The sequence below is a fragment of the Anomalospiza imberbis genome, chromosome 14 (genome assembly GCF_031753505.1).
Source record: "Anomalospiza imberbis isolate Cuckoo-Finch-1a 21T00152 chromosome 14, ASM3175350v1, whole genome shotgun sequence".
In the NCBI taxonomy this organism is placed as follows: domain Eukaryota; kingdom Metazoa; phylum Chordata; class Aves; order Passeriformes; family Viduidae; genus Anomalospiza; species Anomalospiza imberbis.
Window position 1 is genome coordinate 3,942,019 of NC_089694.1, and position 24,913 is coordinate 3,966,931.

Sequence of the window (24,913 nt, forward strand, 5' to 3'; positions counted from 1 at the left end):
TCTGGGAGTGCAGGCCAAGCCCCCGTCTCAGCAAAAATCTTATTTATTTGTACTCATAGACTGCACAAACAGTGGGTAAGTCTGACAACATGGGTCATTAATGGAATTTTCCTACAATATTTTCCTCAAAGCCCATGTGAACATGCTATCCATGTCTGGATAACAACCACCACCATGAGCTGGGGGAAAAACCTTCCAAAAGACAAAGCTTTGGTCAAACTGTTCCCACTGAAGATGTACATCCCCACTGATTTCACTGTGGCAAGAGTTGGGCCAGTGCCTTTTATTGCTCCAGCCTGTGTGAGGAGTTTGAAATATTTCTTGTCATGCAGTCAAACAGAATAACTGTACCAGCATCTAAATCCGGCTGGAAGGCACGGCCAAATTCTTTTCTGGCTCATTTCACCTTCCTAATGCCAGAATTCATATGGAGCTTTCTGAAAAGCCTATACAGGGCTGTGTCAAACACAATCCTACCCCACACAATAGAGATTTTTTCCAGGATATGTATTGAAGCAGATGAATTTAAAGTGTAGTTTCTGTGAGTAATTGTGCAGGTAAAATGTGGGGCTGTGTGTTCTAGGGGGAATTTTGTAACTGTTTCCTTGCACTGGTGATTTCAAAATAAAGTGCAGATTACTCTTGATATGGTTTTCACTCAGAAATAGATGCACAGGCAAAATGCTGGTGTAACATGCCAGAAAAAGGCATTTGACAAAAATATAGTACTGTATGTAATCCATGCAGTAAAAACAGCTTTATATATATCTAAAAAGACCCCAAACCGTGCAGACTTCCAAAGATGTTTGACTTTGTTACCCTCTAATGTTAAATCTGACCATATTTCCTCTAAAAGGATGATGAAAAGAAGCAGAGTAATTGAGATTTAATGGCATTTCTCCTTCAAAAAGCTTGTAGGTATGGCTGTAACTGGGCTCTAAATGCTCTGCAATGAGACTAGCACCACTTCTGGAAATTCTGCCCCACCAACACATGCAAACAAATCATAGGAATTGCAACAACCTCATATTAACTGTCTTTTAAAGAAGCACTGTTGTGAAGCCATGTTCTCCTCAGCCCTAATTACCTTGAAATTACTTTGATGAGAACAAAGTGGCACATTTTTGTCTGTTGCTGAGATCACTTAAAATGGGATATGAAAAACAAAACCTGTGTATCCTGAGGGATATTTTGTCTATAATCATTACAATAACTTTAATAATTTTTTTAATGATAAGATTTCAATAAATAGTACTCCTGCTAAATCTGAGTTCCTTAATTTTCAATTGTTGCTATCTTAATTGTTGTAGAGAGCTCGGCTTTGTGAAGTTATGTCAAGGTGTATAACACAAAAACACGTTCAATATATGCCTTCAATAATTTCTTTGTTGTTTGAAAACTTCCAACTTACAGCAAAGCTGGCATTTTATGGCCTGCAGAGCTATAAATCATTTTTAAAATCATGATGATATTACTCAAAACAGATGTGAAAACATATGTTTGCCACGGCTGTATAAACCGCTTACTTGTCATACTTAATAAATGTTGATACTTTTATTTTAACTACATTCCTTCTTAATAACTTTGAAAATCTTTTCCATGGTGAATATATTTTGCCTTGGTAAGAGCAATGGCAGGTTTGGAAAAACAAAGCTTGCTCTGTATACAAATTAGATGGATGTTTTCTGCAGGGCAAGGCAGCACAGATCACACTCCTCACACTGTCCACATCTGACTCTAAAACACTCACCATAACTGAGGGGCACCAGAATCCAAAATAATTGTACAGAAGAAAAGAGTAACAGTATTAGGAACAAAGAATTTACACAGGACTGGGGCAAATCATTAAGGACTAACCCCAGTGGTTCCTACAGAAACTGCACTATAGGTCTGTCCCACTGATCAATGCAAAATCAGCTTGGAATCCTGGACATAAAGGTTGGTGCCTTTAAAATTTCTGTATTAGTCCCGCTATAATGTCATCAAAAGGTTCTGGTTCTGGAGTCATGGGATGACTTGAAAAATTCCATCTGTACACGACAAAAAGTAAATTTCTCATTCTCAGATTTTCTGAGAAAAACTTGACATCTGCAAACCATACAGAAAAGCAGAAATTTTGTTCTGTCTCTAAAATAATATTTCAAAATGTCTCATGATTTCGAAGCATTTTTTTCTGATGCAGGTGGATCTCTGAACACTAAATTAATTCTAGAAACATCCCCTAAGTGCATGCAGAACTAACACATGTATAAAAACATATTTCCCAGTACTTAATCAATTAAAGAAATTATGCAGACACGTAGATTAGGAAATTAATAAACCTACACAACTTTAATCTTAAGGAGAATTATGGCACACAAACTGTTAGCATCAGATCTTTGTGATTTCATCCATGTTAGAAGGAATGATCACAGGAGCCTGGGAATTGGGTTCACAGGTGGTGGAGGTTCCATTATTTTTGCTTTGGGGATTTCTGAAATATTTTTTCAGATTTTTAAACTGTACCTTCCTTCACCCATCCTGAGTGACAGAGTCCTGCTACTACCAAGAAGTACATGATTTGCATCTTTGAACCCCACAGGACACTGAATTGTTTCACTGAAAAAAAGACTGAACATGTGGCAAGAAACCATACACGGTTCAACAGATTTAAAATCAACTACACTTTCAGGCTTAGGTTAAATACTCACTATGCAATTACTACAGAAATGTAATTTTTAAATCTTAGGAGTGAAGGTATGGCTGGTAACTTTCTGTAAATGTCAATAGGAGTCAAGAGGGAAGGATTTAAGCAGGATTATCCAGACAGAAAATTACCTCAGAATGGCAGAGAAGGGCTCTTTTGGGGTTCATGAGGAAAGTGCTTAAATGTCCAGAAAAACCAGTGAATAGAAAACAGCTTCTGTCTTCAAGGAGAGTTGAGTACAGAAATACAAAATATAAGGAGGAAGTTTCAGGCTCTTCCTAGCAATGACTGGATCAGTCACAGACCTCTAAGAATTGCACAAAACCCTGACACCGCTCAAATAATTTCATATAACTCTGGAACCACAGGGCACGGATGGGCTCCAAATTCTCTTCTGAGTAGCCCATAAAATTGTCTATGCCTGCCTTTTAGTTTTCTCTGAAAATACATGAAAATCACCTCAAGCAAAATATATATCAGTTTGTGCTTTCAATTATGATGATAAATATGATAAATATGAAGATTCTCAGTAGACTTACAAGTACATTTAGCTTATGTTGTCTCTTCCTTCTCTTTCTTTCCCTTCACATCTTTTTCCCTCTAAAACCTCACTATCCCCCTCAACATCTCTTTGCAGTATTTTCCCAGAATAAATCCCTGAGTATTCACCTTCTCCAGCACCCAAGAACCTCTGCAAAGAGAGCCCAGCAGAGGAAGCACTTCCCTGCCTACAGGAGAGTCCCCCCAGGCCAAACATCACCTCTTCCCTTGCTGGCCCTCACTGGTGAGGCAATATAAAATGATATTGTTCACCCAGAGCATCAGAGCAGTCTGCACACACATCCCCTGAAGGCAAACAAACAATACCACATGACTGATCAAATATTTGCTTGGAACTTCATAAATAATTGCGACAAAAGACCTGCAAAATATTACCCTCATGCTGTATAAACAGAGAGAAGCAAAGTTCTCATTGCTTACACTTGCATGTGAGTTCACTGGATACATTATTCATTGCAATTAAGCACTTAGTTATCTTAAATTAGTAATATAATGTCATTGCATATGCAGAACATGAGAAAAAGGAATAAAACACATAATAAATGCAATTAAATGCCTGAGATGGAAAACAGTCTGTGATTTTACCTTTCTCCTTTTGTATTTTTTTTAGGCTGGTCCCAGTTTCTTGGTCAATGAGTTCTCCTTCCCTGCTGTTGGTCAGCATGGCTAAAAAATAAATAATCAGAGGGCCCAGTTATATAACACTGTCAGTAAAAAAATGTTAAGAGAAAAGAAAATACTAAATTATATTTCCTCTTGGTTGATATTTTGGTATTTTAACTCTTATAACCAAATAAAATATGCAGTAAAAGCTAATCTGCTCAAGTTTATTAGACAAGGATACCAAGATAGAACACAAATTACTACTGAGATGAATGTGATTTTTTATGAAATGTTCAAATTAATTAATTAATGGGAAAAGTACTTCACAAAAACCATTTTGGGGAAAAAACATTTAAGGATTTAAGTATTAGTAATTATCTATAAAGCAGTAAGCTTAATAAAAACCACAGATTGCCAGATCATAACCCAAATTGATTGGTGAAAGCAAAACACCCCCCAACATTTCAGTGCTGAAGGGAATTCTTTACTTAACACCTGCAAGCTCGGTGAGAGCAGTGCAGTTTATGATTTCAGGATGCCTCTTTCCTTGTTCTTCTTTGATTAAAACATTTCCTTCTCCACAATCCATCAATTACAGACTTCACAGTTATTCCAGGGAGTACACTTGTTACAAACTTCATCACCATGTTTTAGGGAGAGCCTTTTTTATAATTTCAAAAGCAAAAATCATTGTATTTCTGTTAATGAAAAATATTTATGTGTATCTTTAAACACTAGATCTCTACATACAGACATCAACAGTCTCTTTTCACTGCTTCCACAGGAAGTTAAAAGTTTCTTGTCCTGTGTATTTCCAGCCTTATTTCACATAGGAAAAAGATGAGGGGAATCTTCTCCACAGTCTCGGCCCTGTGTGTGCACAGCTTTAGGCAAAGGATCCACGTTCTATGCACTGTGCTGGGCAGTGCTGTGGGGCTGCTGCAAGGACCGGGGTCAGAACTGCAAAATTCCAGGAGTAGGTTGTGCATGGGAGGGAATTCTCCAGTGACTCACCCGGAGTGCACGGCTTTTGCGGTTTAAATCTGGCTCAGCAATGCCTGCATGGGCTCCAGGCCATCGGGAGACAGCAGTGTTGACACACACTGACGTGAAGAGATGTTAATTGACTTGCCCTAGATCCCTCTTGGAAGCACCAAGAATAGGATCTAAACTTCCTCTAGACGGAATTAGCATTTTAATCGATAGTGCACAGGCTGTGAGAGCTGGGGTGGAGAGACCAAAAAAGCCAGAAAGGCCTCAGCCTCAGGGTGATGAAGGAATGTGTGGGCACAAGGAGGTTTTTGGAACAAAAAAGTCATCACGTAATCTGTGACTTTCCTCACACACACACAAAGAAAAAGATACCTTGCTCTTTTTCAATAGCAGGTGCCTTGAGCAGCACTTCCCTACCCAAGCACGCCGAGGGAGATGGTTGGACCAGAGAAGGGTACAAGGAGATCCCTCTGTGCAGGGGATACTGGCACAGGAGGAACCCGAGAGGAGGGGCTGGGCTCTGCTGAGTGATGAACCCAATTAAAACCCGCTGGGGTGCGCTTCCCGCGTATTCTGCAGCAAGCCAGCGCTTCCCCGCGAGTTCCCAGCAAAGAAACGTCCCGAGGGGCCGCGAGGGGAGCGAGGCCGCGGCACTGACCGATCCTGTCGGGGGTGTTGTCCAGCTGCGACGGGGAGCTGGACACGCTGCTGCTGGGGTGGGAGGACGCGTGGCTGCCGGGCCGCTGGCTGTCCTCCAGGGACGGTGCCGGGGAAGGGCTGTCCTGGATCCTCTCCTGCAAACAGAAGCAAAGCAAGGCTGGGCCCTTTCATCCACGGGCTTCACCGAGGTTCAAACTAAAAAAGTGAGGTTGGCTTAAAAGGAATGGTAACAAATGGGTGTTTGTGAGGTAAACAGAGAACAGAACTCATGTCTAAGAGCAATGTAGTCATCTACAGCCAAAACCAACACAAGCTTCTACAAACAACGTGTCTGAGCTTAGCTGATCATTTGCCACCTTTTTCTTGCTGGCAACTTTTTATGTTCGAAATTTTTCACATGTAGGAACATACAGAATATTCTTTCATGTTGCTTTCACAAACTACTTTTAATCGACAGGTAGTAAGACTTCCATATATGAGTCACATTTCAAATAAACAATTCACAGCTGGACTGAACTGTCACTAAATGCAGTCAAATTTCTAATTAGAACCTGTACTTATGAATTTGTAACTAGAATCTGTACCTGAATAAATGACATTAGTATCTTCTCAGGATAGCACCTGAATAAAGGATAAATGCTGTGGCTCTGGTAAGAACTTCCCTCTTGCATGCAAAGCACCAGTGGTTAACCAAAACAAGAGTCTGCTTGCAAAATGTCACGTTTACATTTGCACAAGAAACTTTGATACTAACCTCTAATTTAAATATATATAGTACTTGAGTTAAGGAGGAAAAAAAAAGTTAAAAAATAATTTTAAAAAGAGGCAAAATTAAATTCTGTATTTCTGTGTATCTATACTTGCAAATTGCCTGAAGATGCCATGGAATTTTCATCAGTAAAAATCTTAGGTACAGGTCAGACAAACAAGGCGTAAGTAAAAATTCATCCTTAAGACAAGAGATTGTGAGACCACTTGAGATACTTTCAACCCAGTGTTTTCACACACACACTTTAATTAAAAAAATTCAGTGCCTTTCATTCCTGTTCCCAGAACCAACAGAAAATGGGAATCTTCTGAAAGGGACAATCCGAGCCCGAGTTACTCCAGATATTTTTCTTCTAAAGTGCCTCCTCTGTTTTAAAACCTCTATCCAAGTCCTTCAAGTTGTAATTCCAAGGGGGAGACACCAATGAGAAAAAATGGTGGAATTTACAGAACTCCAGATACTGAACCTCTGGAGTTGCCCTCATTCCTGGCTGCTTCCTGTGCAAACTCAGAACTGAAATCTAACTTCCTGTTTTTTAAAAAAAGAGATTCTCTTGCCTCCACCTCACTAAAATCACAATTATAGCTCATCTGGGAAAGTTTTCTCCTAAGGAATTTTGCAAACTTTCCTCCTTTCTAACCTATTCTGAAGATGTTTCATTAGGAATATTCAATCTGGCTCCTTGGTAGCAATTTACTGTGTATTCTGGAAAATAAACTCAGTAGCATCTGAAGTTTTTATGCAGTTTTCTAGGTGGAAGCCTGAATCAATAATGTAGCTTTGGGAAGCACATGGTGGCTCCTCGAAGTTTTTCCATTATAAATCCCTGATACAAAAGCTGCTGTTTGGATGTATCGGGGCAATTCATTAATTACACCGCCAGCAGGACCAACAAGAATATTGTGTTACCCATTAAAACCATCCCTCTAAGCCACACCTATCTTTGCATTTACAGGTACTTCTGAGAGTTATGCAAAGGGAACAGGAGACTGGGTTCTCCTCAGAGCATGGGATGGCATTTCCCTATTCCAACCACACCAGCTGAGAACACGGCACCAGACCTGGTTTTAATAGGACTGTTATTGTACATTAAATAACAAGCCAGCCCCAAAGCCATGTAACAGATGTGTACCTATTACATAGCTGTTAATCCTCAATGGATCAGTTTCATTAATTATCTGTTATTTAATGAATGTACAGTAACTAATAGATCTGAAAGGGAGACTTTTAATGCTAATATTTAATAGATATGAATAGATTATATTGAGTCACGAGTTTTTATAATTTTGAAAAGTGAGTTGTTTTATCCAAATGATTTTTTAAATTCTGTGGGAGAAAAAAAGATCCAAGTCACTGAGCTTAAACACTCCTGTGTTTTCTTCCTTTTGGCCTCCAAAAGAGAGGGTTTGGAGGCTGCAGAGATGAACAGATGAGTAAAAGGAAGCTGGGACTTTGTGGATGTGCTGCTTACTGAGTTGCTTTTAAAAGTCACATTCTTACCCCAAAAAGTACTGTCCTAAATAACAAACCATACACACGCAATCCTGAGTGGATAAATCCTGTGTGTTTTTTACCTTTGTGCAAATAATAGCTTCCAAATAGGTTGCTGCTAACAGGTTACAACTCTGACTGCAATTTCATTTGCATGGATTTCAGGTTTAACAGTCCTCTTTGGCACTATTTCCTCTCTTTTAACCACAAAGAGCACTCAATTTACAATTAAGATATCATTTTGAAATGATTAATTTTACAGAAGAGTGCATAGTTTAAGTAAATTTCATTGTCTACTGCAACCATGAAAATGAATAGCCAAGGAGAGGACATGCCAACTGTTCTGCAAAAAAACCCTATGAACAAATATGACTAGGATTTAACACTTAGATATCACACAAACAGCCATATATGTCATCTTAAATGCGAGTTATTTGAGTAATTCAAAAGCTGATGATTTGGAAAAGCAAAGTATTCCAGCTCCTTCTGGTAACTGCATTTCCCATTGTCTCTCACTATGAAATAATCTCTGCTAGGAGTAATTTGCCTTCAGACTCAGGGTCTTGGTTTGAAATCTTCAGGCAGAAGTGTCAAATAATAATGTCCTTCTTAATCACACAGCGAGCCACTTTTTAAGAGAATTAGTTCATTTTTAGTTGATCTGGTATCTTACCAGCTACACCAATGTACAGGCACAGGGAATGCAGAGCTTTCCCTATGAGCAACAAAGGAGCTGAAATTCCCTCTGCATCATATATGCTCCAAATAAGGATGGAGTATCACCATGTGAGGCTGCATATGGATCAAGAAATTGTCCATTTCTAAATGTTTATCTGGAAATGTGCTGAATTTCCCCTCCTATAATGAATAATGCTACGAGCAGACTCTTCTTTTGCTGGTGAACAGATCCATTTTTCAGTCCTGTAATCAGTATGCATCTATTTAGCTACTTAACAGCAATGTGCTCTGGTTCATTAGGTAGCTACTGTTGTGTCTCAGCCTAGTTAAAATTTCACAGCAAGTTAATCTATTTTATTACAAATGAGAACACAAGTGATAATGTCCTCACCGTTTTCCAAACACAGGGTTAACAGTATTTGTAACAAATCAATGAGGGCATTTAAATAGGAAAATTGCAAATCTAAAATCTTAACATTTTGCTTTACACATTGATGACTTCATTTGATTTGTCATCTATGTATTTTACAACCTCGTTACTTTTCATAATTTTTTTTCCCCTGGAAAATGGCTCCGTTCCCCCTGTACCCTACAGGGCAGCCTGGTTACACACCAGGTAAACTCACAGTAATAAAGAAACATTCCTAAATAAAGTAATATTTTCTCCATTTGTATTTATTCCTGTTCATAAATTTGCAAGATTAATATTCCAGGTTATAATTGAATGAATTATACATAAGGGTTCTACAGATTGTGAGAATTTTATGAAAAATGAAAACATTTCTCAAGATCTCAAATATTTATCTACCTACAGTACCTACTTTATCTCATCTTTTTTCCTTCCTTTACAGAGCTGTAACATAAATTCTCAAAAAGGACTTTTCCAGTATTTAATCCTCTTGAAGGGTAATATATTTGTCTCACTAAAAATCAGTGTCCTTCTCTGCCTCAGAAAACGCAGCTACAAAGCTTGACATTGTTGATTTTAGTTGTGATTTAGCTTAATGGCACTGAAGTCATGAACTCACCCAATTTCCAGACAGATCCCTGATTTCAGCTCAATATCCCTCTTCGCTCCCCTGTGAGGGAGTAGTCCACACCAATAATAGCAAATACTACACAGTAGTTTTATTTGAAATATATATGAACAGCTTACCTATTTTTGACATAATCATCTTGACCTTAATTCCTTACCTCTGCTTTTTTATAGTATTGATCTTCCTTTTATGTCAAGAGTTTAGAGAAATGATGCTGCTGGATTTTCCTTTTTATTTTTCTTTATTCTTAGTTGTAATGTAGTTGTAATTACTCTTCCAAATGTTAATCTATTAATGAGTTCCTAGAGGATTTAGTGGCATTTCACTGCTGACAAGCAGGTTTTGGAAGTTTGTCTGAGTCCTCTATGTTTTATTCACACATTTATCTTGGTATTTCATATTTAATTGAGGTGCTGCTGCACTACTCTACAGGGCCCTGCAGTGGCTGGAATTCACCCTATCTAATGAAACAGAAAGGAAGGTAAAATGGAGATTCTATTGGTTTTAGGCCTAGATTAGAGTTTTCAAGAGTTGTAAGAAAGATTTCTGATGTTGACCATGATGGAAAAACAAGAAGAACTGGCAGAAAAAAAATCCCAGCATTAACTTGCACACTGGGATCTTCATTATGCCACAGCTCAACCTCCCAGTGGTTGCCAGATCTCCATTCATACTCTCAAAATGGACCACACAGAAATTAAAAAAAAAATCTAGAAACCAGAGGCTGACTCCCTGGAGGGGTCTGTGAAGCCAGGATGGGCAGGCAGAGTCTCCAGCTCCAATTCCCTGCTGAGCTACTTTGGCTCCCCCCTCCCTGGCTGAATCCCGTCCTCAGCAAGTGAGAAGAACAAGGAAAGTTAACACAATTCACAACTCCAGTCAGCAAGGAACTGAACTGCTAACACTTCCTTTTTTAGATAATAATAAGATGTATTTCTTTCCAATGGACCTTACTTGATACTAATGCTGTTTGAATCCTCATAACCAGCACATTTTTAATACTGCTCTCAAGTTGACAGTCCCTAACTGATGGACTACTCAATTTAGGCTTTTCCAAGGAAAAGAATACCCCTGCCACAGGAAGCAGGAGCTGTGCTACACCTGAACTGATGCCAACAAGAACTAGGATGGTCACAGCCCTTTCTAGGCTAGAGAAGAGCAGTTTGGTTTGGATTTTGAGTCATTCCACCCTGGAAATGAGCACACACAAAGACTAGGGGTGACTTGTTTGTCTTCTGAGCTACTTATAGTACCTGTGATTGCTGTAGGCACTGGAGATGAACAAGGTAAACAGCTGGTCTAAAAACCAAGACAGGATCTATGTGTCTGAAAGCCAGCTGGATCCCATTCATCTTTTGCAGTGTATAGGGAAGTCATTTGCCTAAAATATGTACTTTGCCATTTAAAATGCACTTCTTTTTCCACTGTGTACATATAGTTGTTTCAGTTGCAGTCAACTGGCAATTATTTTCTCACAGAATTTAAGAAATCATAAAAAACTCCTACATTTACTGATTTTAATACCAGATGTTCACTCACTAATTCCATTACCTTGTGACTACTTCCTATCAATCCATTAATTGCCAGCTGCTCAGCCAAACAGAGAAGTGCAGCTAATCAGATGGTGTTGGGAAACAGCCAAACAGGAGCTGCCTTCTTCCCCGTTTCTTAAATTAGCAGTCACTGGGACAGCCATGGAAACCTTCACTCCTGGATTAAGAGTTTGATGCTTTACTTTCAGTCTGAGAGCACAACAGTGCCTGAAGCTGGAAAGGATCTCACAGTGGAAACTTGGTACTCGTGCCCCTCTCCTGAATTGTGTCACCCAGTACTGCCATGGAAGGGAGGAAAGGCACTCCCAGGACTAATGATGAAAATGCTCTACCTCATCTATGTTAGAGCCATATCAGTTATTAAGGACAAATGCAAATGACTAAGCTAATATTAAAAAGATCTGAGCCAGAACTAAGAGCTTAGATGTGCTTGGCCTAACAATTTTCCTTTGCAAGCTCTGCAAAAAGAGATGTTTCTGATTGGATTTTTTTTCCACTTGGAAGTTTAAAATAAGTTTTCAATGCTTAAAACCTCTCAATGAGGGTGGTAAGGAGCCAGGTGCTCTTGGCACTGCAGGGAGAGGGACAGTCTCCCTCCAAAGGAGGAGATGAGAAGGGTATTTAATGCAATTTGAAAGGAACATCTCCCAGCAGAGTAATTTCTCTGAATCAGTGAATAAAGAGATCCAAACCTGCACACTCACTCCTCCTTCACCTCAAATACAGCCACAAAAATTAACCTTCTAAGAAGCAAACAAACTCCTGTGTCTCCCATGTCACACCTCCAACATAATAAGCTGTCTGCTATGGAACAGGACAGAATAAATCCAACAATATGAAAAATCACATACATTGTAGAGAAGTTTTATTTTATAAATGTTGCCATATTCTGAAAACAATTCATAATGGATTGAATGCACAGAGAGATATGAAATTACTGATGTTAGACATTCTGTAATGGGAAATGTTTCTATTGTGAGAAGAAGTGTTTCAGAGCATTCTGAGATGGCCACATTTTTCTGGCTGTCAGGTAAATATTATGAATGTGAGTTGTAGAGCACACAGAAAAATAGCACCTCTCAGCAATAATTACACAGCCCATCTGTACTCTCTTCAGGGAATTTAAAATCATGTCTTATACACCCTTTACAAATGCCTTAACAATCCCACAAAATCAGGAGAAAAACAAAACTCAAAGAGGAGGAGATTCAGGAATCTCTACTGCATGTCTAGATCCCACTGTACAAATAATGCTTTGCTCAGTTTATCAGATTAGTTTCTAAAGTGCATTGGGGTGAAATTCTCAGGGAAATACGAAACATGAAAATAAAAATGCTGTATTTTTAAAAAGCATTTTAATTACTTTTTTCTGTTTTTTTCTGTGTTTCCCATTTGCACTCAACAAAAGCACCATTTGTTCTTAACTGGGACTTCGATGAGAGCAAGAAGATAAGAGAAAAGCAGGAATAAAGCATGAGGGGATGACAACAGAAGAAAAATGGACAGCAGGAAACCAATTTTCAGAACTACTCCTACTCAGGAGAAGCACATCCCTCAGCAGCTCCAAAGAGGCTGTTTGCCAGGAGGAAAAGCAGGGAGCACAAGGAGGAAGAGGGTGAGACGTGAGCAAGAGGAGGAAGAAGGGTGCAAAATATGTTAGGTAAGTAAAATGAGAAGCAGGGGAAATTTGGGAGAAGATAAGTCTCAGATCTCTGGCATGTTGTTTTGCCTCATTACTCTCAGTACTCTTTGCATATCTAACACAAAAGGAGCAGCTTAAGGCCCTGGTTTGGGTTTGGTTCCCAGAATTTCAAGCTCAGCCTAACCCAGTATTTCAGTATTTCCCACCAGCCTCTTCCCAAGCACATCAGGGAAAGTGGCCTTTCAGTGAACAGTCCAAGATTATCGAAGTCACAGCTCCAGACTTGGCTCTTGCCAGCCTTCCCTTCCCTTCACCTTCCTAACCCCAAACCTCTCCCCTGCCCTCTCCCTGCTCTTTGGCTGGAATTGTGTAAATCACTACGTTTTTAGCCATGTAAGGTCATAATTGTTACAGGTGCACTGTAAAATAAAAATCTCCACATTATGTAGCTACTGCTCTCTGGAGCTGAGTGTTTCAAAAACTTCAGTGAAAAATCCTCTCACTTTTCTCTTAAGGGCTCATCCCAACTTTCCTTTTGGAAATACTGCCACTGAGTAGGTTTTTCTGAGTTTCAGGAACAAAATTGTTGTGTGACAGTAAACTGCTACATTAATTGATAGAATCACAAACTGGTTTGGGATGCAAGGACCTTAAAGGTCACCTCACTCCAGCCCTGACAGGTGCAGGGACACCTTCCATGAGACCAGGGTACCCCCCCCAACCTGGCCTTGAGCATTCACTGCTCTTTCTAGCCCAAACCATGACTCAAGTGTACTTAGCCAAATTCCACCCCAGACAGATCCTCAATTGACATCCAGGCCATTCCTGGATTGCAGAGCAAGTCCAGCTGAAGAACAGCTCTGAAAATGAAGAAATAACAAGAACTGGATGCAGGAGGGAGGAGAGAGAAGGTGGTGAACTCAGCATCGCTGTCAAATTTTGCTTTGGCCATACGAGACCCTCAACAACAGAGATTCTCCTGAGCCTTTTGAGCCAAGTTTCAAATCCAGCAAGCTTCTTCAGATGTGCAGTAAATCCCTGTAAGTCTGGATTTATCAGAGGGGCACTGCCAGACCTGCAGCCACAGTGCTGCTGGTGCTGCTATAATCACATCACATCATGTTAGAGATGGCTAAGAAGGTTCTGTGGGCCTGGCCATTGTGCCTCCCTAATTTATGGTGTTCCTGTCAGGGAGAAATCAAGTTTCATAGTTATGACATTTCTTTCTGGAGCACTAAATGTTAACTTTGCTGATCATGCACATCTTGGTAGAACAGCTTATTTCTAAATGGCAAACGTGATATAAAAAGCATAATGACTTCATTCAAAACCTTATAAAGCAGCTGATTCTCACACCTATAGCAAACAGGCCAAGTGGTATTTTAGTCATCAGACTATGGAAACAGACACACACTCAATATATTCCATTCATTTCTCCATTTTAAGTAAAAACATGATGCTGGGATTGCATTCTCTTGAAAACTAGCTACGTTTTGTACTTATTAAATGCACTTAAATAATGTCCTATAATAAAAGTATTACTGACAGTAGGAACAGCAATGTTTTTCTTTTTTTTTTTTTGTACATATTTCATTTTGTAAAAGAATTTAATGTTAACTGGTCATCATTCTGTGCTGGATGATTGTACATAAGGGAAGGAAAGGACAAAAGGAGCCTTACACTGTAACAAAATTCATCTACACTTTTAGCACTCAGGGCAAACTAGAGAAAGATGCAGCACCACTTGAGAAGTGAGAGTAACACAGCAAAGGACTCCCACTCTGCCTCTGTCACGTTGGCTACTGGTGCATTTTCCTCTGCAACATGAGAGGAAATATTTCCCACCAGAGTGCTGGCCAGACCTCGTGTTGCTGTGGAGAAATTGTGTCTCCTCTGGTGCAGGTGTTGGGGAAAAAATGCTGTAAATGAGTAACTCACATCAGCAAGGGCCTGCTAAATAACACCCTGAAACCCAGCTGCCTGCAAAAACTGCAGTTTAAATTACAAAGGACTGGCATTGTTTACAAATACGTATTTAATCTTCATGTTGACATACTGGTAACATTTGGAATACAATCAAAGCTACTGCAAGTTTACTTGCTGCTACAAATATTCCACTGGTGTGTTTAAATTAGGGTTTTGTCAAGAGGTCTCTGAACACTTAAAGGAAAGGTTATGGTTTAAAATGAATGGAATCTCAACTAATTTCTAACAGTTTAATGACTTGCATTAACTAATATAGAGCTGGACATCAGAGAGATGTTTTCTCCACCCAGCCAACAGCTGTGCAAGTACACTGATGATAAAGAGAAGTTTTTACACATCTTAATCCTAACTAGGGATCCTAATGGGAAATGTCACCCCTGAATTTTCCCAGCCTCCTGAGAATCCAACAAAAAAGAAATCAACAAAACCAAAGCATTCAGAACAAAATTTGCCCTAATCTGGAAGGGAACTCTCAGTAAAAAAGAGAAACAACCTGAGGCAATTTTGGAGATGCTTAGGGCCAGAAAGCAAATCAGAAGGAAAACAAACCTCTCCAGAACCTCAGCAACAGAAGGATGTAGAATTTTACTGCAGTGATGTGACAAGGGATATTTGCTGTCCCCCTTGAGAGGATGCTGCTATCAGAACACATGGGCATGAACAATAAACACGTGCTTGGTCACTACGAGTTCCTTTCCCTGCTTTATTTAGGAACAGAATCTCCTGAAGCACCAGCCTGTGACAAAAGGAAGTACAACACAGCTCTCACTAATGTATTCTCACAACTGGACTGCAGTGCTGGGAACAGTGAATTTCTCAATGATAAAAAAATGACACACTAAAATTAAGATGTTTTACAATAAAGATATGACAGCAAATCAGTTCAGCTAATCAGTGAGAGCTGTAAGAATATAGCAACTCAGAAGTCAGATTCTAGAGTGACAGGGATACATGAGAGTAAATGAACACAAATATTGAAGACATTTACTTTCCAGAACATATAGCTCTATAGACTCATATATTTAAACCCAAAGAAAAATGGATTAAACTAATGAACTTTCAAAGCTGACAACATTTTACTTTGTCAACAAGAAACCCACATGTGCATGCAAATACACACACATACGTCAGACTGCTAACACCTTTAATTTTTGCTCAGTAAAAAGTGGACACACTGTTTTAGAGAATCCCATCACACCAATCCTTCACATACACTGATCCTACACACTTCTATTTTGAAAATTTCTTGTTTTAATGCATTTTTGAGTGTGTGGCAGGACAGCAGCTCTCCACACAGGCAAGAACCTTTCTCAACAACCTACTTGGCAGAGACTACGACAAGCCTTTCAAAATACAAACAATGTTTTAAACAACCAGAAGGAAGTTCAGGTTTGGCTACCAGACACTCTACTCCCTAAAGTACTTGTGGTAATTTACTCAGGTATTTACCTGCTCTGGTTTTGCAGTGTTAGAATTCCTGTTTCCCTCTTCAGCCTCACTAAGGTACTCGTGATGCTTTTCTTTGCTATTTCCCTGCTCTGGATTTGCAGTGCACTAGAATTCTTGTCATGTCCTACAGCATTTTCTCTTAAATTTGACTTTAAACAGCATTTTAGGAGAGTTATTAAGCTTTCAGAGATCTTACACTAGCCTGTTGTGAGTTTCAGTGTCCATTTTTAATGACATTACAGACTCACTGACAGATCAGAGCAGCTGAACTCTTCGGCTGCAGTGGTGGGTATTGCTCAGCGTCGGGAGCAGCCCAGGTGAGCTGGAGCAGTGTGAACTCAGTGCCTCGTCCTTCTCCTCCCGAGAGAACCTCTGCAAATCCCTGCAAGCCATGAGGAAGCCTTACCTTGATGACAGAGGCCCCTGCCCTGGAGAGGGGGCTGTGCATCTGCGCCGCCGCGGCCATGTTGGCGATGGTGTTGAGATGGTTCATCTGGTTCATGGCCATGGCCACCGAGGCCGGGGGGAGGCTGACGGGGAGCAGGGGGTGCGGCATCATCATGAAGGGCAGGTCTATCCCTGCGGAGAGCACGGACACGTCACTCGGGCACCCCGAGGGCCACAGCATCCACCATGTCACTGAGACACCCCAAGGGCTCACATCCCACTGCAACATCCACCATCCACCACGTCACTGGGACACCCTGAGAGCCCACAACATCCACCATGTCACTGGGACACCCTGAGAGCCCACACCATCCATGTCCCTGGGACACCCTGAGAGCCCACAACATCCATCATGTCACTGAGACACGCCAAGGGCTCACATCCCACTGCAACATCCACCATCCACCACGTCACTGGGACACCCTGAGGGCCCACAACATCCACCATGTCACTGAGACACCCTGAGAGCCCACAACATCCACCATGTCACTGGGACACCCTGAGAGCCCACAACATCCACCATGTCACTGAGACACCCTGAGAGCCCACAACATCCACCATGTCACTGGGACACCCTGAGAGCCCACAACATCAACCACGTCACTGGGACACCCTGAGAGCCCACACCATCCACCATGTCACTGGGACACCCTGAGAGCCCACACCATCCACCATGTCACTGGGACACCCTGAGAGCCCACAACATCCATGTCAGTGGGACACCCTGAGAGCCCACAACATCCATCATGTCACTGAGACACGCCAAGGGCTCACATCCCACTGCAACATCCACCATCCACCACGTCACTGGGACACCCTGAGGGCCCACAACATCCACCATGTCACTGAGACACCCTGAGAGCCCACAACATCCACCATGTCACTGGGACACCCTGAGAGCCCACAACATCCACCATGTCCCTGGGACACCCTGAGGGCCACACCATCCACCATGTCACTGGGACACCCTGAGAGCCCACAACATCAACCACGTCACTGGGACACCCTGAGAGCCCACACCATCCACCATGTCACTGGGACACCCTGAGGGCCACAACATCCATCATGTCACTGGGACACCCTGAGAGCCCACAACATCCACCATGTCCCTGGGACACCCTGAGAGCCCACAACATCCACCATGTCCCTGGGACACCCTGAGAGCCCACACCATCCACCATGTCCCTGGGACACCCTGAGGGCCACACCATCCACCATGTCCCTGGGACACCTTGAGGGCCACACCATCCACCATGTCACTGGGAGACCCTGCAGAGTTGTCACATCCCACTGCAACATGCACCACGTCACTGGGAGACCCTGCAGGGGTGCCACATCCCACTGCAACATCCACCACTCAAACCCAACAGCAGCAAATCTTATCAGTTCTGGGGTTGCACAGGGGATGTTTGTCTGTGCAGCCCAGGAAAGGCTGGCTTGTGCTGGGGAGAGGAACACAGAGCTGGGGAGTGACAGAAAATGAATATTCGACTGTGCCAATTCAGCGATCTCTTTAGTTAAGAGAAATAAAGAAGGAAAAAAACCCACAAAACATGCATATAATTTGCATGTTTTCCAACATATCAATGTTGACGAATATTTATGACTAACTTTATCTGATCATACACTTCTACCAAGACTTCTTCCCATTACCACTTCTCAGCAAATGCCACACTAAATTATTATACTCTATTTTTTGAATCCAGGAGGCTGTGCCTCGGACTACAGACACCATTGAGAAATTGTACCGAAGGTCTGAGAACTGCAACACATAATGAGAGGTTAAAATTGTTGCCAGAGGTTTTAATTTTCAAAATGTCACTTTAAATTGTCTTCTGCTATGGATATAAACCAATTTAAGAAGGGATGAAATTTATTTGGATCAACTTGCAGATCTTGACATTGCCAAAAAGGTGAAGTTACTGCTAGCAAGAACTGGATTCTCGTACTTCATTAATATCCATTTCAGCATGCGTATTACTTCTTGTACTTAGTAATGACTGCACTGGAAATAAAGACTAAGATACCAATTCAGTGAAAAAACTGTTCAGGTTATTGCGCATTCAGGAGTTCTTTAGAGGGACCACTTGAAGATAGCTACTATCGGGAATCCAAAATTAATTTTTCAGAAAAAAACCCCAAAAATCAGGACTCATTCTGCCAAATAAAAATGTCTTATTATTTTTCAAAATGACATTTAGATTAGAAATCCTCATTAAAAAATTCAGGGGCAAGTATAAAATAACACAAAGTCATTACCAAAAGCCATTGAGATTGTTTATTGTTAAGAAGTTTTCAACTTTTGGGTTTATCCTAACTATTGCAAAGGAGAAGGCTAGTCACCATTTTGGTGTATGACAGGAGTAACAATAAAAAACACCACTGACTGACATATCTTATGTTATTCCTACAGAATTTGACTCCAGGGATATAAAAACGCCACAGTGCCCACCAGGAAAGGCAGAATTGCAATATTCCCAGCTCCCACACTATTCCTGTTAAACATGAGCATATCCTGATCAACAACTGTGATGTCTAATGACTCACTCTCTATTTTATATGATGATCCATGCCAATATTAATTATGATAGGCAATAAGCAGTGCCCACATATATCTCCCTTCACTTCAAACCACTCTGACAATCCCCTCCAGTGCCTGCATCCACAAGCCTTTGTTCCCCTGCAGATCTCCCTTAACAGCCCAATAATCTTTCCTCATCCTCTATAGAGTTCCAAAACTCCCAGACACCATCTGGCCACATTGAGTTGTATGTCTACTTAAAGTCCAATTGACATGCAAACTAAATGCAAACTACAAACAGAATTTAACAGCACATCACCAGTTTTAAGACACAATCCGTCAAACATTTCAGAGGACTATGAGGAAAATATATCCTGCACTTGCAAATCATTGGGCATAATGTCTGACATCCAGTAAACCCTTTAACAGCCTATAGACATTCACCTACTACAAAATCCACTGGAAAATATCCTTAAGAGCAAAGAACACGATATGTTTGTGTGTAAAACAAATCCAGGTATTGAATTATGCAAGAATATAAATTGAAAGGACAAACGTCAGAGAATTTGAGTCCTATGACCTGGTGATTTTTAACTACCAACACTTAATCCAAAATGCTCAGGTCCACACCTTCCCACAAACAAAGCAGGCTCATTTTGTAGGAGTCATTTCAATAGCTCTCATTTGCTCAGGTCTGGGGCCTGGCAGAGGAGAATGAACTGACTACTCCAAAAATTGTGTTAAGTAGCCAGAAATGTCACCCATCCACTAAAACTAACACCAAAAATTAACTTTGAGAACTTGGAGAATAAAGAGCTTAAACAAGCAACAAGAGTTCATAAATAATGAGCTTTTCATTCTTCATCCACCATCAACTATAGGAATAACTTTACTCCTCACTAATTTTTAAAATGTTAATCCCAAACATCTTTCTTGGAACACTTTTTCCTTCCCTTCCTTCCCTCTTTGGGTGCACAGAAGTGGAACTGATGGCTTCCCACCTGCTCCCTTCCTAAGGGAAAGAAAAGAGATGGCTTTTTGGGGAGTTCCAAGTTCCAAATCCAGCCTGTGTCACTTTATTCCAGTTTTGGATAGCTGGGTTCAGTGCATGACCTTTTAATTGGACATCTTGCATTTATTCCTTGCTCTTGTATTTTATTTGGTGGGTCAGCGTTTCCATCTGGAAGAGAATTTTCTCACATAGCTAAGATTTTAGGCAACTTTATGATTATTTTTCCTTTTAATCCATGCCACGGAAATGACAATTAAAGACTGACAGTCCCAAACCCAGTGGTGAGTGACTGAGTATTCCAAGAGGGAATAGCCACTTGGACCAGGACTGATGGCAGAGGGTGGCTTGGACACGAGACACAAGTGCAGCTGGCAGTGGAAGGCCTGACCCTCCTGTCACTCACGCGTCTCCCATCATCTCACCCCTCCCCGAGGCTGGGAAGGAAGGCAAGCCCAGCTCCCAGCAGGGCTCCAGGCACTCTTTTCTCCCAGCAGGATCCCAGTACGTACTGTTGGTGAGCAGGTGGTTCTGCTGGAGAGGGCTGAGCGGGTGTGCACTCCCAAGGCTGGACTGCCCCGACAGCGTGGGGTGACCAATGCTGTGCTGGGATCCTGTCGTGATGGGAGACTGCAGCTTGTCTTTGTCCCAGGAGGATTCACTCCCACCTGCAAAACAAGGCAAAACAAACCATGAGTGGCATTGCACCTTTATTCAGAGATATTTTGCTTGGTCAGCAATGAGCCAACGCTCCTTACCACAGCGGAGCATCTGACACAGGCACAGCACCTGGAACCTGCACCTGAATTTTTCAAAAAATAAATTAATAAAAGTTTTAGACACTTTCAGCATCACCTACTTCCAAAATATTGGTTTGTGGAAACAGGAAAAGCTAAATGTCTGAGGATGAAATCATTAGTCATGATTAGATGAATTATCAGAACAGGAATATCTGAGAGTCACTATCTCCTGCTATCACAGGACACAAGGCCACCAGTCCCTGCCAGACATTCACCTGAGTCCACCACCCCTGTGCTCATCAGGCGTCTGCACTGTCACTCCTGGAGGCACTTGGCCATTCCCTCCCTCCAGCGTCACCACATTGCAGCTGGAATTCAGCCCTGAAGATTTACTACAGTTTATCCTTGAGCTTGGTTATCTTTGAACTTCAGTAGCTCCCCCTCCACTGCTGGGCCTGACCCTGGGGATGCCCCATGTGAAACCCTTCACTTTGCGGCTTAAATGAGCCGGGCACAGGCTGTGCTTGGAAATCATCAATATTCAGCAATGTCAGCCCAGGTATCTATTATGCATAGTAATTACTGCCTACAACAAACACAAAGTCTAGAAAACTGAGCACTTGGTGTCTCGAATCTCTGTCTGGTCTTCTGCAGCAATTTTAAAGACTGTAGTTTTTTCAGTATTACACACCAGAATAACAAATTCCTTTTCAACAGCAGGTTAAGTAGACCATGTTAGTGAATTCCAAAATACATCTGGTCCACAAAACAGAACACCTAAAAAAAAAGTTAGACTGAACATTTCTAGAGTTAAAAGGTATTTTAAGATCACTCCCCTCTCAGGTACACCCCATACTGTCACTTAGGTTATAGATTGTTAGAAAAACATGTAACTGCAGTATTGATTTTGTTTTGAATTTATGAACAAGGATCTCAATTAGAATAAGTAAATAGATTACTGGAGTGCAGCAGATAGAGGCAGCAAGCAAAAAACCATTTTAATTGAATATGAAAGTAACAGAGAAATTCCATTCTTTATGACAACACTTGGCTAATAAACATGATTAATACTGCTAAATGCAAAAGTTTGAAAGATCAGTGATTGAGAAAAAAGGAAAACACTCCATCATTTTAGCACTATGTCCAAGTATGAATTACCTTCCTAGAAAAGAGTTGTAATTTGTAAAATGATGAGTAATACACTGACAAAGAAAGATACACTAAATTATGCCATGTGATATAATGTAGCATGGCGTAGTGCAGTAATTAGAACTACTACAGTCAAGGCTGTGTCAGCATCTTTGTTATTTAATATACTGTATATCAGCTCTTTCAAATAACATTTGACTGCTATTTAGTGTGGAAGTTGTTCACTTTGACTATTGTGAATCTGGGGTGCTATTATTTGGTGTGTTTTAGAAGTTAAATGTGCGATTTATGAAGGACTTTCGGAGGAAATGTCGAGCACTTGATTTTAACAAGCGAGTTTCAATTTTCTCCATATGTTTTTTCAACAAATTTAGCATTTACACTCTATTCTTCCTCAAAAAACACACATACTTTTCCATTAATTTTTTGCTTAGGAACACATTTTGTAGCTGTAATTTCATGTATCAGGGCACTGGCCTCAAAAATTGGGCCAAAGGTAGTTTGTTGGGATTTCTGAATGAAAAGAAAAAAACTGAGTCTTCATCTGAAAGTTTCCCTCTCCCCATGTTCCTCTGCCCTGGGTAGTTCCAGCCCTAGGCACAGATGGTCTAAACTCAGCTCATTCAGTTAATTCTGGAAGTTTCCCTTGCCTTTCAGAACCTCGTGGCCCTGAGGCTGCAGTAGCAGAGCCCCCCCAGCTCTCTGAGCCCAGCTCTACAACAGCTGCACATTCCGCAGGAAAATTCCACTATTCCCAATTTACAGATGGAGAACTGCCCTGTGAAGAAAAGTGACTTGCTTAAGGAAACCCAGGAAATCTGCAATGGAAGGGGAAACGGAATTTAAATTATGTCACACAGTCCAAATCATTGGACCAGTTCTCTTTACAGATGGGGACAACAATAACTTTTCCCCTCTGCAAATTCCACTTGTAAATCTGCTCCAGTATTCAGTGCCAGCAACACAAGAATAAATTGCAATACACTTATCTCTACAGACCATTCCTGTATTCTTATGTTCCCTATCACTTGTCCTTAGAGAAAGAAAAAAATACAGCTGAGTGTACGATGTATAATAAAAGTGATGTTAAATGAAATGCATCCTTAGCCTGCAGTATCCCACAGATAACAGCTCCATCTCTCCATCTGGACTGCATTTCCTATGTAGTAGGAGGCCTCTTAAAAATGAAATAATAATTAGAGCAGTTCTTACCTAGAACTGCTCAGGTGTAAAGTGTTTTATAAGGGCAGTGCGGTCAGCTCCAGGTGGGAAAGCTGAGGGGCAGAATTAGGAAGCTCCTGTTACACCAGTGAGGAAACTGAACTGGAAACGAGTCAGGGCTCGTGGTCCTACCCCTGTGCCCTACACCACTGACACCCTTGGTCCATCCTACCCACAGTCCCTCTGCACAGTTAAAAAATAACCATTTTACAAGAAAATTCGCATTCTTCCCTGGAGTATCTATGCCCATACGGTAAGAAAAAGATTACATACAAATTTACAGCAAGCCTGAAGCAGATGCACAGTAAAAACCAAGTATGTGACATGCAAACCTGTGCTGGTACACTCAGTCCTTTAACTGCCATGCAGCTTTAAAAAAAGGTATTTATTTTTGAGCATACAATTTTCTTATTTGGTAACACAGCTGTCAGCATGTTTGATCAGCAAATACATATCTGACATGCAACATATCAATGTGTATTTTCAAATTCTTTGTTGCCATAACAATTAGAAGTGAATACATCCATAAAAATGGAATCCTTCTTAATGCTTCAAATTCATGTTTAACCACAATTTTTCAGATTTCTCCTCATCTCCATTTTTTTGTCCAAACAGGTGCCATCCATAAGGCAAAGATAATCACATTTTGATTTTTTTTTTTTTATTTTCAATTTTGTATTTTGTATGATGAGCTTACAATACATACAGAGATGTATTTTAAGTAATTTCTTTAGGTATATAAAACATAAAGGGAAAAATATATGGAAAAAATAAACATACACTCCTAAGAAAAATGAGACAACAGGAAACCGCAATGGGACCTACCTCTTTTATATGAAGGGAAATAAAACTTTTTATTTATTTTATATGAGAAAGAGTATTTCATTTTAAAATGCGAGTAACTTGATACATGAGTGTCATAGGAATATTATTAGAGCACCCAGAAGTTATTTGTCAAAATGCCAATACATCATTTATACACTTTACCAAAAGCTTTATGTTTGACACTCTTACCCACTACCCACACGACCTTCCCTCCAACAGAGAAAACTGAAGGACAGAAAGGTGATTTTTCCTTATCTTGTTTGCATTCTGGTGGATCTTGTCCCAGCACAGGCTGTTCTCAGCTTTAGAAAAGGGAAAGGCAGAAAGGACCTGCAGCCCCAGAGCTCCTGATGCTCGGCAGGTGCAGGCACAGAGCTCGTGGGCTCCTCACCAACACCTGGAGAAAGGGGGAAGGAAAAGAAGTCTGGGCTGCCTCCCCCACCCAGCTGAGAGCAGCAGAGCTGTGCTGCAAGCTCTGCTTTCAGAGCTGCAGCCGAAAGCACAGTGGGGGTTAAGGAAAGGCCTGAGTGTCTGCAGTGCCCAGGGAAATTCAGCGCAGAGCACGCACAAAGATGGACCCCGTGTGGATTTGGGCACAAATTATTTGTGTAATAAATGAAATCTAGTATTCACCACTCTGAACAGGTTATTTGAGACGTTACTTAGCAGTGCATGAATGACACTAATGTTCAACCAAGCAGAAATCAGGTGAATTTTGGAGTTAAATCACAGGTACCATGAACAAACAGGGAAAATCAGCCCAAACAATACATTTACCTGCTGTCAGTGATAGACCTCCCACAGCCCCACTGGAAGGTGATTTACCATCACAAAGTGTCTCTGTTTAAGTTTAGTTTTATTTATTTGAAGGAAATGCAGGCAATAAGTTCAGC

The 24,913-nt window shown here is 40.9% G+C and overlaps 1 protein-coding gene across 6 annotated transcripts in view; it reads right to left on the minus strand.

Annotated features, from left to right (window-relative positions):
• The window catches only part of DACH2 (dachshund family transcription factor 2), a 250,111-nt gene that overhangs the window by 40,138 nt on the left and 185,060 nt on the right, over nucleotides 1-24,913 (minus strand). For all 6 annotated transcript variants that reach the window (XM_068204576.1, XM_068204577.1, XM_068204572.1 and 3 more), the window contains exons 4-7: nucleotides 20,598-20,753; nucleotides 16,515-16,687; nucleotides 5,502-5,637; nucleotides 3,833-3,913 (exon numbers count right to left, since the gene is read on the minus strand). In XM_068204576.1, coding sequence (XP_068060677.1) covers nucleotides 3,833-3,913; nucleotides 5,502-5,637; nucleotides 16,515-16,687; nucleotides 20,598-20,753 — 546 coding nt within the window. The remainder of the gene's footprint in view (nucleotides 1-3,832; nucleotides 3,914-5,501; nucleotides 5,638-16,514; nucleotides 16,688-20,597; nucleotides 20,754-24,913) is intronic.